Source organism: Schistocerca piceifrons, chromosome 1 (assembly GCF_021461385.2).
Source record: "Schistocerca piceifrons isolate TAMUIC-IGC-003096 chromosome 1, iqSchPice1.1, whole genome shotgun sequence".
In the NCBI taxonomy this organism is placed as follows: Eukaryota; Metazoa; Arthropoda; class Insecta; order Orthoptera; family Acrididae; genus Schistocerca; species Schistocerca piceifrons.
Window position 1 is genome coordinate 389826864 of NC_060138.1, and position 16861 is coordinate 389843724.

Genomic DNA, 16861 nt, shown 5'->3' on the forward strand with positions numbered 1-16861 from the left:
TAAAATACCAGGAACAGGAAATCAGCTTTTCATACATTCATTTACACATCAAATTTTATAGCTCCATCAGGAGGGAGAAATCTCTGCATTGTGGAGTTAGCAAGATATATTTCAATTGAGATTTAAAATCAAATAATGAAAATCTGAGATGGAATAATGTTTTAATTGAGGGTTACAGTTACAATGAACTGCTTCTGTGCACTGCAGATATTACTATCATTAATGATACATGAATTATATAATGTCTTCAAGACACTAGCAGTGCAAATTATGTAATGTTTTAGTCTTCAGTTGCTTTACTTCATACTTAGTAAGGATGCGAAAATATTAATTATGGTGAACGACAGCAATTATTATGTACCAAGTGAATAGGGGCTTAGTTATAATAAATATTGCTTCATACATTTTAACTGGCATTTGCAAACCAAGAATCCAAATTTCTGATAAAGCAATTCAATTTAGTTTTTAATGTCTGGAGATTCTCAGTGTCCTGTTTTGTACCTGCAGGCACCATAAAAAATACCTCTGGTATATAAAAGAACATTTCGTAAGGAAACATATTTTATGACTTTTATTGTTTGCTATGAACATGTAAGAATTACAATGTTGATGTAGAGGCATGTAAATACAGTATTCGTATTGATATTTTGTGTTATACATACTTGCACAAACAGTTATCTATAATATAGCAAGGAACAGAATTTTGAAAAAAAAATTAATTTTTTAAACTGCAGGTAAAGATAATGTTTTCTAAGTGACAAACAAGTGGAAGAGCATCTTCCTTGTCATCAGCTCATCAGTGTATTGATTCCATTTTAATTTGTTGGCTATTTGAGCAACATGGAATTTTAAAAGTGAAGTGATAAACTATATCAACTCCTAGGACTATTAAATCATTGCTGTTGGTGTAGAAGAAACATAAATTAAAACTTCAGTATTCTGCCACTTACAAAGCCATTAGATATGGGACTCATGCTTGGATAGGACAAGAATGGGGAAAAAAATCACTTTTATTGTTTCTGAAGAACATTGTAATCAGTGCCTTCATAGGGACAGGGAAACCAAATTACAACTCTGCTAAGCGATACTGTGTGTCATGTGCTTCTGACCAACCACCATGTTATCCTCAGCAGTGATGTCATTTGGACACAGCAAGGGGACAGCACATTTTGAACTACAGATGAAGGGCAACAGGCAGATCCCATTTTTATAGCTTCCTGAAAAGTATTTGACATGGTGTCCCACTGCAGATTGTTAACAAGGGTATGAACACGTGGAATAGGTTTCCAGAATACGTAAGTGGCTTGAAGACTTCTTAAATAATAGAAAGCAGTACAATGGCCTTGACGGCTAGTGTTCATAAGAGACAGGGGTATTGTCAGGAGTACCCCAGGGAAGTGTGATAGGACCACTGTTATTTTCTACATACATAAATGATCTGGTGGATAGGGTGGGCAGTAGTCTCTGCTCCTTTGTTGAAGATGCTATGCTGTGTGGTAAGGGGTTATTGTTGAGTTATTGTAGCAGGATACAAGATGACTTAGACAAAATTTCTAGTTGGTGTGACGAATGGCACCTTGCTGTAAATGAACAAAATCTAATAAATGCAGATAAGTAGGCAAACTAAACCTGTAGTGTCTGGATACAGTATTAGTAGTGTGCTGCCTGACACAGTCATGTCATTTAAATATCTGGTCATAATGTTGCAGTGTGATGTGAAATGGAACGAGCATTTACGGATTGTGGTGGGAAAGATGAATGGTTGATTTCAGTTTATTGGGTGAATTTTGGGAAAGGGTGGTTCATCTGCAGGAGACCACATGTGTGATCTGTTCTTGAGTACTGCTTCAGTGTTTAGGATCCGTGCCTTGTCATATTAATGAAAGACATTGAAGCAATTTAGAGGTGGCTGCAAGATTTGTTACTGATAGGTTTGAACAATGGAGAAGTATTATGGAGATGCTTTGGGGGATAATACTGAAAAAATTTAGAGAACCATCATTTGTGACTGATTGCAGAACAGTTATACTCCAGCAAACATACATTTTGTGTAATGATCACGAAGATGAGATATGGGAAATTAGGGTTCATATGGAGATGGAGGCATATAGGCAGTTGTTTACCCCTCACGCTGTTTGTGACTGGAACAGGAAAGGAATGACTAGTAGTGGTACAGCATACTGACTGCCATGCACCAAATGGTGACCTGCGGAGCTTGTATCTTGATTTAGATGCAAGTGCTCATCTGGTCATTTTCAGCTTAAGGAAACACAAATTTTGATGAAAAATAGCGGCGCTAAAACCAAAAATCACAGCATAGAGCAGTACCTGTACAAACAAGTGTTCGAAGGTTCTTTCAAGACATTAACCTGTGCATTTCCTGTCCTAGGTCACAGCTTTCTACTCTGTGACTGGTGCTTATGAAAGAAGCAAACAAGCAAAGTGTTAGCTTGTTGTTTTTTAGTTACTTATTTATTCATTTTACATCATATTCACAAAACACAGTTGTTGTGCAAGAAAGAGAGAAGTTCTTTTTTTCAAATTCAATGAGAATCATAGTAAATCTTTGTTTTGTTATGTAATGTGCTTATTACAGTCTGTTGGTGGCCTGAATAAAGGTTGGGCAAAGAAAATGTATTACCAGTTTGTGGAAAGTTATTGTACTTTAATCAAAATAATGAAAAAGTGACGTAACTGCTTACTGAACCAAAACCCTCTATTATTTCCCATTAACCCCAGTGCTGCTGAAACCGATATTAGAGTTACTGTACTTCAATATGTATGGAGTATGATTACTTTTCCCAGTGGCTTTACATTGACAATGAAGCCAAGTACTAAGTCACTGTGGTGCTAAAGAAATCAATTCAGATATTTCAGTCTTCTTTGTATCTGTATATAAAATATACATGCACTTACCACAAGTATATGTTGGACAGCATGCATCATCACTGTGTCGAACTGGAGTACAGTTTTTGAGATGTGTTGGAGGTGGTGGGCAGTTCACACTGACACAGTGAACAATACTACTTATACAATGACAGCTGACGTGGCAGTGGCTTGGAGGTGGGATTTCTGAGTTATTGGCATACGTTTTACCATCAACCAGGCAATTACCTGTTAAAAAAATAAAAATATAAATTATAGAGCAAATTAAAATGACAAAATATTATTTCAATATTTAAAAGTAGCACATTACTAATTTCGTTAATGATATATTTGATTGTGACTCCATTTGTTTGATACTAAAATGTAGACTTTGTTTGATGAGAAATGAGTCATAAGTCCTGCAATTTGGCTGTCTTATCATGGCTGGCTGTCATTGTTCACTCACTCACTCACTGATTTGATTACTTGTGAAGAAAGTATGGTATTAGTTATATTAATAATAATAGTGATAATAATAATAATAATGAGGAAGTCAAGGACATGTGGCATCAGGATAAAGTTGACATTATACCAATTATACTATCAACTACAGGAGTCATACCACACAATATCCACCAGTACATCAATGCAATACAACATCCAAACTTATATACAGGATGTTACAAAAAGGTACGGCCAAACTTTCAGGAAACATTCCTCACACACAAATAAAGAAAAGATGTTATGTGGACATGTGTCCGGAAATGCTTTATTTCTATGTTAGAGCTCATTTTAGTTTCATTCCAACGTGATCAAATTGTAAATTTTCACAATCAACATGTGTGGGCTGACGAGAATCCGCACGCAATTGTGCTATGACGTCATCAACACAGATTTTCTGTGAACGTTTGGGCAGGCATTGTTGGTGATGTCTTGATTGGGCCCCACGTTCTTCCACCTACGCTCAATGGAGCACGTTGTCATGATTTCATACAGGATACTCTACCTGTGCTGCTAGAACATGTGCCTTTACAAGTACAACACGACATGTGGTTCATGCACGATGGAGCTCCTGCACATTTCAGTCGAAGTGTTCGTACGCTTCTCATCAACAAATTCGGTGACCGATGGATTGGTAGAGGCGGACCAATTCCAGGGCATCCACGCTCTTTTGACCTCAACCCTCTTGACTTTCATTTATGGGGGCATTTGAAAGCTCTTGTCTACACCACCCCGGTACCAAATGTGCTCGTATTGTGGACGGCTGTGATACAACACGCCATTCTCCAGGGCTGCATCAGCGCATTAGGGATTCCATGCGACGGAGGGTGGATGCATGTATCCTCTCTAACAGAGGACATTTTGAACATTTCCTGTAACAAAGTGTTTGAAGTCACGCTGGTACGTTCTGTTGCTGTGTGTTTCCATTCCATGATTAATGTGATTTGAACAGAAGTAATAAAATGAGCTCTAACATGGAAAGTAAGCGTTTCCGGACACGTGTCCACATAACGTATTTTCTTTCTTTGTGTGTGAAGAATGTTTCCTGAAAGTTTGGCCGTACCTTTTTGTAACGCCCTAGATACAACTACAGAAATCCGTAATTATTGATACATGTTCAATCACCCGAAAGTTCCTAAATGCAATATAACATAAACCATACAGTTAAAAGGAAGTCACGCTTGATCAAGGTCCACATCACTTTCCATTTTTGACCAGACATAACGTCTGAGAAAAGAAAGAATAATAATAATAATAACAATAATAATCTCACATCAAATGATTCAAATATTGCTTCTCATATCACAAGAGTTTGCAAGTACTGACTCAGCTGATGCTCAGAATTTAGGTTTTAAGTATGAAAATCACACATTGGAAGTAATATTGGTTTTTGTATGCAGCCAAACCTAATATCATGTTGATAGTGTCTCACGTATTCTTATACCCTAGTGGCACTAAAAAACTTATTCAAAGCAAACGAGTTCTGCATATTTTTACTGTAAACCTGAGTGATGATATAATGGCACATTCTTAGCCTTAATGTTTCTCATGTATACTGTTCTTAAGTAACATCCAGTCGATTACGGTGGATGACTATCGGGCGAGCTTGTTATCTGGTATGGATCTGCACTGTGGAAGTGCATGGCATGAAGCAGTCACTATACTTTCCCAATGATGAACACCTAACCAGTAGCTGCTCTTTACTTGAAGAAAAGCAATATCATTTTTCATTGAGGTATTTTCTAGGAACAAACTCTGCCTCATATTTTAATATGTAAGGTGTATCAAAAAGAATCATCCAATTTTGTACGTCTAAATTTTTGGAACTAATAAACATATACAAGGAATTTTGTTCTTTGATGAATGGGAAAGTTTTTTTTTTCATACCTTTTTGTAGGCATTTAATATGCCCCCCCCCCCCCTTGAGACGCATAGCATATGTCAATGTGGTATTCAAATTGTTCCCACACTGTGGTGAGCACGTCTTGATTTACAACTTCCACAGCTACTGTTATTCAATGTCTCAGTTCACTCATTGTCTTTTGTAATGTAGGCACATAAAAAGAGTATTTATAAACCCCCACAAGAATTAATCACATACAGTCAGGTCCAGTGACCTCGGAGGCCAGTAATGTAAGGCTGAACCATGTGATCCAGTAATCCTTTGATTTAAAAATTCCCATACTTCTAGATGCCAGTGTGGTGGTGCCCCAAGAAAAACTCAAGATTTTGCTCTTTCTAATAGTATGTTGTACCCACACATATCTCAAATAACATAATAATTATGATTTTTTAAAATCAGATGATTCTTTTTGATACACCCTGTATTTAAAATCACTTTTTAATGGCCCATGTGAATTACAATTTGAAGCTAGTTTCATAAGACTTTGATTCTGTGAGATCTTTTTGTGTAAGCACACTTTGCTACTGCACAGTGAAAACAGTGACCACATACTTTAACTACACTTCAGAATGAACATGTGTAAAAGAAAAAGTGATTCTTTTGTTATCTGCATTCAAGAATAAAATTAAAATGCAAATCAAACTTACCCTCTCCAGGAATCAGTGCATGTGGAGGTCCACTTGTGGGGATTCCTATTGGGCCTTGTATAGATGTAGCTGTTGACAGTTCCTGTACAAATCCACCCACTCCACTGGTTGTCAGTGGAAGTTCATTTGGTTGCTTCTCTGGGTCAGTTGACTCCTGAGTTTCATGGTACTGAGGAACATCATGTGCTGGGGTTACAGTTTCTTGAGTCACTGCACTACCTTCTGCAGATGGCAGTCCTCCATCTTCAGCAGGCTTCTGTGGTTGTTGTTGCTCAGAAGCAGTGTCACTGATTCCAGATGCTGAGACTTCTGTGGTATATTGATTTCCATCTGCTTCAATTGGTTTCTGGGTTTGTTGCTGTGATAGCTCATGCTCAATTTCATCAAATCCTGGTGTAGATATTATAGAAATTCCACCTGTACTTAGCTCTACAATGCCAGTTTCAGTAGGCTCATGTATCACTTGTTGCTCCACAGGCTCTTGATGGAGGCTTTCAGACACAGAAGCTTGTTCAGTTGCTACTTCCTCCAGTGTTCCTGGTTTTTGATTGGCTTCAGAAGATGTTCCTGTTTCTTGAGCTGCATTAGTCTCCTGTGGAGTAGATTCAGTTTGATGTTCCTCTGATGGAATGGATCCACCCGTCACTACTTCTGCATCTTCCTCAGAAGCTGGCTTTTGGGAGCCTTCTTGTTCAAACAGTTCTCCTGATTCAGTGGATTGTTGCACTACTACTGGTTCATTTGGTGGCACAGGTTCAGTTGCACCTAAACCTTCTTGTTGAGATTCTTCTGACATTGCATTGGTCTCCTCATGAGATGACTGGCTGTTCAAAGCACTTTCTGATGGTGTTGTATGTATTTCAGTAGGTTTACCATTCATTTCACTTACTAAATGATGAACTGACTCCTCAGTTGAATCCCCAGATGATTCAAAAGATACTTCATTCGAAATGCTAGGTTCTGCTGTTTCAGGAGGATGTGTAATTAATAACTCTTCATCAATTTTTCCTGTACTAGGTGAGGGTTTTAGCTCAGTGGGTGCTGTCACAGGTTGCTCTTTGATATCCGCCCCTGTTGTTTCAAGCTTTGTTGTAACTGTGCCTATGATGTCTGTTACTTCGGCAGATGCTTCACTTTCATCTGCTGTCTCTCCAATTGCAGCCACACTTGCTTCAGTTGGCTTACCTGCTTCTTGACCTGGCTGTGAATCAATGCTGCTTTCTTGAGTAATACCAATGACATCTACTGCTGGTTGCACAGTGGTTAGTACTTCATTGAGACCAGTGCCTGTGTCACTTTCACTTGATGAAGATATGATATCATGCAACACTGTCACATGTTCTGTTTCATCTGCCTTAGTTGCTGAATCCAAATCATTATCAGTATCTTCATTGAGCACTGTTTCCGTTGCTTGGAAACTGCCCTCTTCTTGCTTGTTAGGACTGGTAGTTGTAACTAACTCAGAGACAAAATCTGCAGAATCAGATTTACTTGTTGTATGATGGATGGATTCTACTCCTGTTGACAGTTCCAATTCTTCAGAAATTGTAGCATGCTCTTCCATTGGCAGCTGAGGTGGTTTACTAGATGTCTGCTGTTCTGCTTCATGTACTTCACTCAGTACATCATTTGGTGTATGGCCTGATTCTTCAGCTACATTGGCCTCTGTCACAGACTGTACATGAGATACCTCATCAATCTTGTCTGCTTCAGGTGAGATCTCTACCACTGGCCCATTTGTGACATTCTCTTGTGTGCTTTCAGTGACAGTTACTCTATCGCCTGACTCGAAATCAGTTGGCTCTAGACCTTCAGTTACAATTTCACCTTCGGCATCCTGTACTGGTATTGTGATTCCACCTGTTTCAGGTACAACTGACGTTCTTACTGGAGTTGCAACAGTGTGTTCATCTTCGTGTAATTGTGTGTCTGTAACATGTGATATTGCTTCCCCACCTTCTGATGGTTCAAGAGCACCAGGAATATTTTCAACAGAAGCAGATTCTTCAGTCTTATCCGTGGAGGATTGAATTTCAACTGCTGAAGTAATGAATTCATTTGCTGGAGAGGACTGTGGGGAAGGTGGTGTGAGATCTTGTTGTTCCACTTTTTCTGTGGAATCACTTTCTGCTGCTATGATTTCATGTGTGACAGGTTCACTTTCCTCATATGTGTCACTCATTGTCTGAGTTGCAGAAGTGCTCTTGTGAGTAAAGCCTATTTCATCTTTCAGAGTAACAATATCAGGTACATTTTGTTCAGTTGTCACTTGAGCTTCTGAAAGTTCACCAATGCTGCTAGAACTCACAGATTCTCCTGATAATGTTGTTTGGGCAACTGATGGATGGTTGTCTGCATCAGCTGTTAAAGACTGTTCATCATGTACATCTTCATTGCCATTTTCTGTTGGAGAAGAAGTAAACTCTTGCTGTGGTACCTGTTCAATAGTTTGAATGCCTTCAGAGATGCTTGCAACATTGAGTCCTGTTAGACTTTCAGTAGCAGTTTCTGCACCTTCCAGTGTTGTTCTTTGTTTCTCACTTGAGGCAATGACAGCTTCAGTCACAGAACTGTCACTCTCTAATGTAATATGCCCACTGCCCTCTGCTGGTAAGTGTTCTACAGCTTGTGTGAAATGCTCAACTGTGCCTTGTCCCTCATGTTCTGCAGGATTTGTGATGTGCTCTATTTCTGTTCCCTTTTCAATCTCTTCATCCTCATAGTGCGTATGTTGTTCTAAACCTTGCTCAACTTCATTCAGATGTTCCTGTGTCTCATCAAGACTTCCTTGCTGCTGGACATGTTCCTCTTTATCCACGGTAGAGTGCTGAACCAGAGTAGCTTCAGTTGACAATGAAACCTGTTCATCAGATTTTGTTGAATCAGTTGATTTTGATGGTTGAGCTGTTTCCATTCCTTGTGACAGAATGTCAAATGGAACTGTCACATTATCTGAAATAAATATGAAAATTCACATGAATGTACATATTTAAGCTTATGCACAGTTATTTAATGCTTTGCCATGTGATTTTCAAAAATGCAACACAGAACTTGCTGCACAAAATGATCTTAACAACATGAATTGTGTAAATCAAACAGTGGAAACTCAGGTTGTATATAAACAATTTTAGGAAAGGGATAGATTGCTACTCACTTTAAAGGTGACACATGTTGCAGACATGAACAATGGAAAGATTGGTACAGATTTTGCTTGTGGCCATACGCTCACACACGCGCACACACTCATGCACGCGCGCGCGCGCGCACACACACACAAAGCAAGCATATCTCATGTGCAGCTCAATCTGAGCTGCTGGAGATGGGACTCAAGTGTGAGTGAGGTGTGCTTGCTTGTGTGAATGCGTGTCTGTGTTTGCGTTTCTGAAGAAGGTTTTGGCTGAAAGCTAAATGTGTAATGGACTTTTCGTTCTGTCTGTCTGCAACACCATGTGTCATATTTACAGTAACATTTTCTCTAGATTGTTGACATGGTAAATTTGTTTCTGAGAAGTGAATAATAACTATTACTGCAATTTATCAAACAATGGAAAATGCAGGATGAAATGTAACAATATTAGAGAAGGCACTTCCCTTCTCTAATATTATTACTGCATTTAATTAGTGCAAACCACAGTACCACACAAATTTTGTATCTTATATGCATGGTAAATGTTGCATTTATTTATATTTTATATATCACTGCAAATATTTGTTTACAGTAAGAGGAATGAAAATATGATACATTTTATAGATGAGAAGGAAGAAACAATACTGAGAACTTGAGGAAAACCTGTTTTTTTTTAGCTAAGATGTGGATTTGATGTATGTTTGTGGATCAACAGTAGATTCAAATGTGGCCTCCATAGACTTCTTTTTAGAGAAAATAAATTTATCTCAACCAACTGGAAACTGTGGAATTCACATTCTCGAGGCACAGTGTGACTGAACTATTAAATCCACAAAAATAACTATTTAAATTAAACTTTGAGAGTCAAAAATAACTCCCATATTTGGAGAAATGTAATCCATTTTGTGAAGAGCAATCTAAATAAAATGAAATTAAAAACACAAAACTACTTTTTTTTTTTTTTTTTTTTAAAAAAAAAAGGAACACATTGATAGAATTAAATGGCTACTTTGATTTCACTTGGACAGAAATTCAGCATGATAGGGTATTCTGATGACAGTAGTCACTAGTGATGGGAAAAACAGGAAGAAAACATGTAACTCAGTTGGTTTGTGGAAAAAAATTGAGTAATTTAGATGTATTTTTATGTGTCAGTTGAATTACTTGTTTGCTCTTTCAAGTGAAATCGGTCTGTGGGAGCAACTAAATGATTCAGTTTTGTTGTTGTAGCTTTATGTATTGGTTGGACTACTTGTCCTTTTTTTCAACTGACACCATTCTGTGGGAGCAATCAAATGAAAACAGTTGACACAATCTGGAGCATTCAGTTTTCAGAGGAATCATTCATATTGCTGTTCCAATATTTGCTTTTTATTGAGCACCAATAAGCAGTTTTTAGTTTAGTTTTTCATCCATTTTTATTAATACTGTGTTTATGAAATAGTGAACTTGGTGTCTGAATCAGAAAGCCAAAGTGCTCATTGACAAGGGAATGGACAAAACATATGACTGGTTAAAAAGTGATCATCAAGATAAATTCAGTGGGATATACATTATCTGCAGGAGTGATCATATTATGAAACAACGTTAATTAAAGAAATTCAAAGAAAAGTAACGAATGATGACAAATATTTCTTGCAGAAAATATGGTTCCGACAAGTGACAGTATATGCTTAAACAGAAAATGATTAAGCCACCAAATAATTTAAACATTCTATCTTATAAACTTTCTGTTTCCATCACCTCAGCATTTACCAAAATAGAATTGGGGTTGTCGGTGATGGGCACAAAGCAGCAGGATGACAGAATGAGAGGGGGGGGGGGGGGGGAGGGAGAGAGGGGGAGGAGCTTCAATAAACTTAAATAAAAAAGTAATTGTTCATTTATACAAACATAAATTTACAGTGCAGCATCAGTTATTAACTTTTTTTAAAACAATAAAAATGCATATTTTTAGTACCAGAAGCATGAACAATTTGTATTTAAGTGAATAAATACATAAATTGTGAAAATACTTCAGTCTTTGAACTGAGATTTTTATTCGCCTCTCACTGAAATATGTTATTTGTCTCTAAAAAGGTGGCAGGCCTAGTCATGGCTCATCTATAACCAAAATAGGCTGAAAAAGTGTGTAAATGAAATCACTCAAACATGGAGACTGGCTGAAAACATTCATATAACTGCCATTACTGTCACAGACTTTTATCAGGTAATTGTTATCTGGCAGTTGTCTCACATTAAGTGAAACACTCAAACATTGAGCCTGAGTGAAAACTTTCATGTAGCTGATATGACTGAGGAAGCTAGTTTCATTCAGTTGTTTGATTCAAGTGAAAAAAAAAAAAAAAAAAAAAAAAAAAAAATGAATGAATGAACAAAAAACAGTCGACTAGCCAATCTGTTGTTAAAACCAGATGTTTGTCACCATAACTAGTAGTCATAGAAAGTGAACAGCAATTGAGTTGAGTATGTAATGGAGTGGAACTTTTGCTAATGATCGCTATGATACGCACATAAACAAAATCAAAACAAAGTTAGTGGTGCATACAGTGGGTGGGCATGCTGGATATCTAAATATTGAACAAGAGAGTCTTACAGAAGTGCTTGAGTTCACAGTCTTGAAAAATGGAGTAAATAAAGAAGGGATATCATAAAATATATAGCATTGCTGACTGCACAAGGCAAGAGGACTTTCTAAAAGACAAATAGCTGCTAGAACAAAAAATATGAAACTTAAGGTGAGAAAGGGTAATGAAAAGCTACGTATGGAACATTGTTCTGTGTGGATGGACAACAAGGTGAAGCCTAGCAAATGTTGTGTTACAGGAAGTGTGGAACATTAGGTAGTTTGATCAGGTAAGAAATGAATTTGCCCTGCAGTGACTTAATGAGAAAGAAAAGGCCTAGTAAAGTACACAATCAACTGAAGAGGTAGAATAGTTAGGCACATATTATGAAATGAGTCATCGAAGAAAACTATGGTTCTAGGAACAGAGAAAGGAAAGAATTGCAGAGGTACCCATAGACATGAGTGTCAAGACTGTTGACGTTAGATGCAACAGCTATAATGAAATGAAGTGGAAATTGGTAAGCAAAAGGAATGGAGAACTCCATCAATCACCCTTAGTATTGAAAATAGAGACAGTTTCACCTACATGGAAGACATTATTGATAATGTCCCATCATGAGATATCTATGTGTGGAGACATTTGTTGGCCTTCCTGATGTACTGTTTATCCCTGTGTGGCTTTTTTCTTTGAGGATATTTTAAGACCTGAGTTACAAATGCATGCCATCTTTAAGCTATTGCACAACTGAAGGAAGCAATATGTCAAGTGGTCATTGCCTTTTGGCTGTGGTCCATCCAAATGCAGATGCGTTAACATTTGTATTTTACATCTATTTTCAGTTGAAAATCATTTCTAAGACCATGGAAAATCATGTATTCTGTTATTAACATAGTCTGGATATGTTACACTCCCCTGGTAGAATGAATGGCCGTTTTGTGTCCATAGTATTGAAATATTAGTGTTCAAAGAGAAAGTTCAAAAATGGGTAGTGTACTAGACATTTGATACCTTATGACATTAGGTTTATGATTGCAAGGGTATGTTATGTTTTGTATACAATATTTCAATGTATTTCATGTTTGTTTGACACACATTAATCACGGAGAAGTCCGCAAATCTAGTTTGTTTCCTTCATTTAATGGATCTGTCTCGTTACTTAACAGAGTCTGAAATGTTTCCATTCAATTTTTTAACATGCTTACCACACTGATACTGTTGGGGGCAGCACTGTCCAGGTTGTGGAGGCAAAGCAGTACAGTTTCCAGCTTCCCTCTCAAGTGGTGTGCCACATTCTTGGACAGCACAAACAATGTCTCCACGCATGCAATAACAGTGTTGGCAAGGTTCTTCTGTTTCAATGAGTGCACCATCAGCATAGGTCTCTTCTCCATAGCGACAATCAAGTGGGCCAGCCATTGTTGTTGTGAACAGCAAGCCTGGAGTTGGCCGCAATGTTGTTTCCAGTAGCGGTGCAGATGTCGTGTACTCCTGGTAATCTGTAAGATAAATGTTTGCACATATAAACTTCTAAAATATGATAAAATGTGACAGACTTTACCTTCCTATTACATTTTTTTTTATTTTCATCAACTGAATCAGCTTTTACATTCTGCAAGGCATTGCTTTGGCTCTTCAGAGGTTACTGAATATCAAGTATTTTACTTACACCAGTCATCTACTCCAGTTCTTCTGGGTGACTCATCAGAAAGCTTCACCATGAGCCCCAGTGTCCTTAAATTAATAACTGTGGCTTCTTCACTAAATTTATATATGGGACTGTAATATAATCTTCCATAAAAGCATAATCTACAAATTTCATATGTAGTCCTTTGAGTGATATGTGGGGATCTTGCCAAGCACTGCTGAAATGTGCTCATGTTAATCAAAACTGATCCATCACAGACTCTAAAAATCTTTGAATATTTCTCAATACCTTCAAACATAAGAAACTCTGACAGAAGCTACACTCAAGACTGAACTACACTTCTTTGGTGAGAGGATATACATGTGCAGAAGCCTTCACATGATTTGCAAGCTGTATTTGCCTTTCTGTTTGTGGGCTCACATAGTTATTTCATCTTGTGTGGCTTTGAGTGTAATGAAGCCTAGTCAATACACAGTTTCATGCCACGCAATACTAACACTGTATACGTTTTTACATTTAAACCTTTTAATCATTTTTCCAGATATTGTGTGGCATGTGATGAAAATTTTTTTACAAATATATAGGATTTTAATGGTCACAGGATTAAACGCGAGAATCATAACATTATTTACAGTGCTGTTACGCCTGCTGTATCATCATAAATGAAATGTGGAAATACCTTTAAGAATAAAGTACTTTGTAATCAAGATGTTTATAAGAGAGTGAGACTACTCCAAAATTATCTCTATTAACTGAACTAAAACTGAAACAGGGACACAAACATGCAATGGTGGTGCAAATATGAATGAATGTTTAGAACATATATGTGGATAAAGTCAATTAAAAACTACTATGGGCATTTTTAATCTGTGATAAATCACCATACCACCAGCATAGTATTTGGATTATTATCATTAGTGTTCCATAATTTGTTTATTGGGAAGAACTTGGAATAAGTTTTGATGTGTTTTAAAGGATGACATAGATAATCAGATAGGCTGTTGTAAAATGGATGACCCCATACTTGGTTGTAATGGAACTAATACTCACCACAGTCATATCTCACAGGACAGCAGACACCCTCAACATACACAGGCCTGCAACCCTCGACATGCAGTGTGCATTCTTGCATGACACATGCTGTGTGGTTGCGAATACAGTAGCAGAGTTCACATGGCTTTGTGGGATCCCCAGGTATCTAAAATTAAAAAAAAGAAAAAGATAAATGTTTGAGTAATTTTGACAATGATAATTTCCAAGTGATTGGCACTATAAGTGTAAAGTGTATTCACCAAAACCAGAATTGTTAAGATGCATTGGAAAGAGATGGCATCCCATGAGCCATCAAAGATGTACCGCACCTGTAGTAATAAAAGTGTTTGAAACTGTTGTGTTAAGCTTAATTGTTGTCATGATGCAATTTTTCATGGTATTCCTAGTTGTACTATTTGTGTATCCATCATTGTCTAAGTTTCTAGCATTTATTACCTTTTTTCTGAATAGTTAATAGTGACAGAATTTCTGATTCAGAAATGTCATAAGTGAGTAAAAGTAAGTGCTTTTGCTGGATAGAAAGTATGCTTATTGTATGTGTTTATCATTTACTTTGTCTGTTGTGTATACACTCATTATTAGTGTGTTCTACTTTTATTGTACATTAAGAACAATTGCTAATATGTGGATGTTAGAATCACTTTACATGACTCAACAGTCTGAATACCATAAACAATTTGTTTTCAGCTTGGCTTATATATATTGTATTACTTTATTAGCAATTACCTGAGATATATATTTCATAAACTCATATTCAGTTACAGTCATATGTCTAATTCTAAAAACTAGCAAAAATTTAAATACCTTGGTGCCGTCAGAGTAGAACACCTCATCAATTGTGCAACCATAATTATCAGGATGTCCAACAGCTGTTGACCCGGTTGGAGCAGGTGGAGTAGTAATAGTTGTTGAGCTTGTTATCAGTTGGACTGGCACTACAAATTGTGGAAGAAATTACACTTTGTCTAGTCAGAAGTCAGATTAATAATGTTTGTCAAGCACAAAGCAAAACCATCAAGCCAAGTATTCTGCTAGTTGCGTGGTTGTGTAGTAGAATTTACATATATGAAGCTTGCTCAGAACAAAATGAATACAGAGAAAAAATTTCAAAGGTAATGAACTAAATGGAGCAAGAAGTGATTTAGAGGCATGAGAAGTAGTTCAGAGACAGTTGAATCATTTTTCTTGATTACTCATAAACCAATAGGAAGTTAGCAATTATGATGACAGTAAAAATTTCAAATGATAGTTAACATATTTGTGTATGAAATACTCATGTAACAACAAGAAGGGATTATCAAAAATTTCGTGTCATTCACTAATGTACATGTGAACACACACAAGGATACATGAGGTTAATTCAGTCTTTCCCAATTGTGGGCTGCATTTTGACCATTTGAAAAAAAAAAAAAGTTTCAGTGCATTACTATAACTGCTCAAGATAGTCAGTATTTATCCTACTGTGGTTTCATGTCCATGACACATGTTAAGGAATGTTTTGAAAGTTGTTCCACATACCGAATAATATGAAAGTTGCCAGTATATCTTAGATGTTCTCAAAAATATCTGGGAATATTTTCTTCTGTTTTCTTTTTCATTAAATGTGTTCTTTGAGTTTATTAGAATCATTTTATATTAATTTGCAACTAAGGAACAAAATTTGGATTTCAAAAGCAAGTGTGTTAGCATTCTTATACTAAGTTACATTTCTTTCAGATGTTTATATAAGATCCATTTGGTATAATCACCTTCAGGACATGTAATCACTGGACAGCACTGGTCTGGTTTCTGCTCCACTGTGCAGTCTTGCCCGATACCTTTACTGAAGGGGCAAACACGAAGGTAGCACATAAGCATGCGGTTATGGCACGTGCAGTTTAGACATGGCTCATTGGTCATTATACGGTCACCCTCTTCATAATGTATAAAGTTGTAATAGCACCCTGTTGCTGTTGAACCTGCAAAGAAACAAAATTAATTTTAACTATAATACTGATCCATCAAATAAGCCTCCTGAATGTAGAGCAAATTTTTAAATCACATTGGAAAGTGTGCAATGAACTGGGAATGGATTTGTTTGTTGGCTTTGTGATATTGAGTTCACTGGTAGTCATGACATTGAGGGACTTAGTTGCTGCATGGACCTTTGACTGTTATACTCACTGTGTACAACCATGACAACTGAATACTGCAACTTCGTAGAACTATGGTAGTGAATTCAAAAAGTTGTAGCAACTGGTACATTTTCTTTCCATTAAATACTTTCAAGCAAGCAGGAAACCGATCTTACCACAGCCTAGCACAACTGCTTCAGTCCAAATCTCTCTCCAGACAGTTCAATATTCGACTGTACAAAACCCTGATCCAGCCTGTTGTTCTATATGACTGTGAGACATGGAGTATCCGGAAACTGGACTTGCATAAGCTCCTTGTTTTTGAGAGAAAAGTGCTTCGGAAGATCTTCGGTCTGGTTCTGGATGCAGATACAGGGGAATGGAGGATCAGATACAACCAAGAGCTTGAGGAACTATACCAGCAGCCCAACATAGC

General features: G+C 37.1%; 1 protein-coding gene across 1 annotated transcript in view; it reads right to left on the minus strand.

The window, feature by feature from the left end:
• The window catches only part of LOC124726698 (fap1 adhesin), a 285663-nt gene that overhangs the window by 13528 nt on the left and 255274 nt on the right, over window positions 1–16861 (minus strand). The window contains exons 6-11 of the mRNA XM_047248466.1: window positions 16060–16269; window positions 15116–15246; window positions 14309–14456; window positions 12816–13109; window positions 5917–8868; window positions 2917–3114 (exon numbers count right to left, since the gene is read on the minus strand). Coding sequence (XP_047104422.1) covers window positions 2917–3114; window positions 5917–8868; window positions 12816–13109; window positions 14309–14456; window positions 15116–15246; window positions 16060–16269 — 3933 coding nt within the window. The remainder of the gene's footprint in view (window positions 1–2916; window positions 3115–5916; window positions 8869–12815; window positions 13110–14308; window positions 14457–15115; window positions 15247–16059; window positions 16270–16861) is intronic.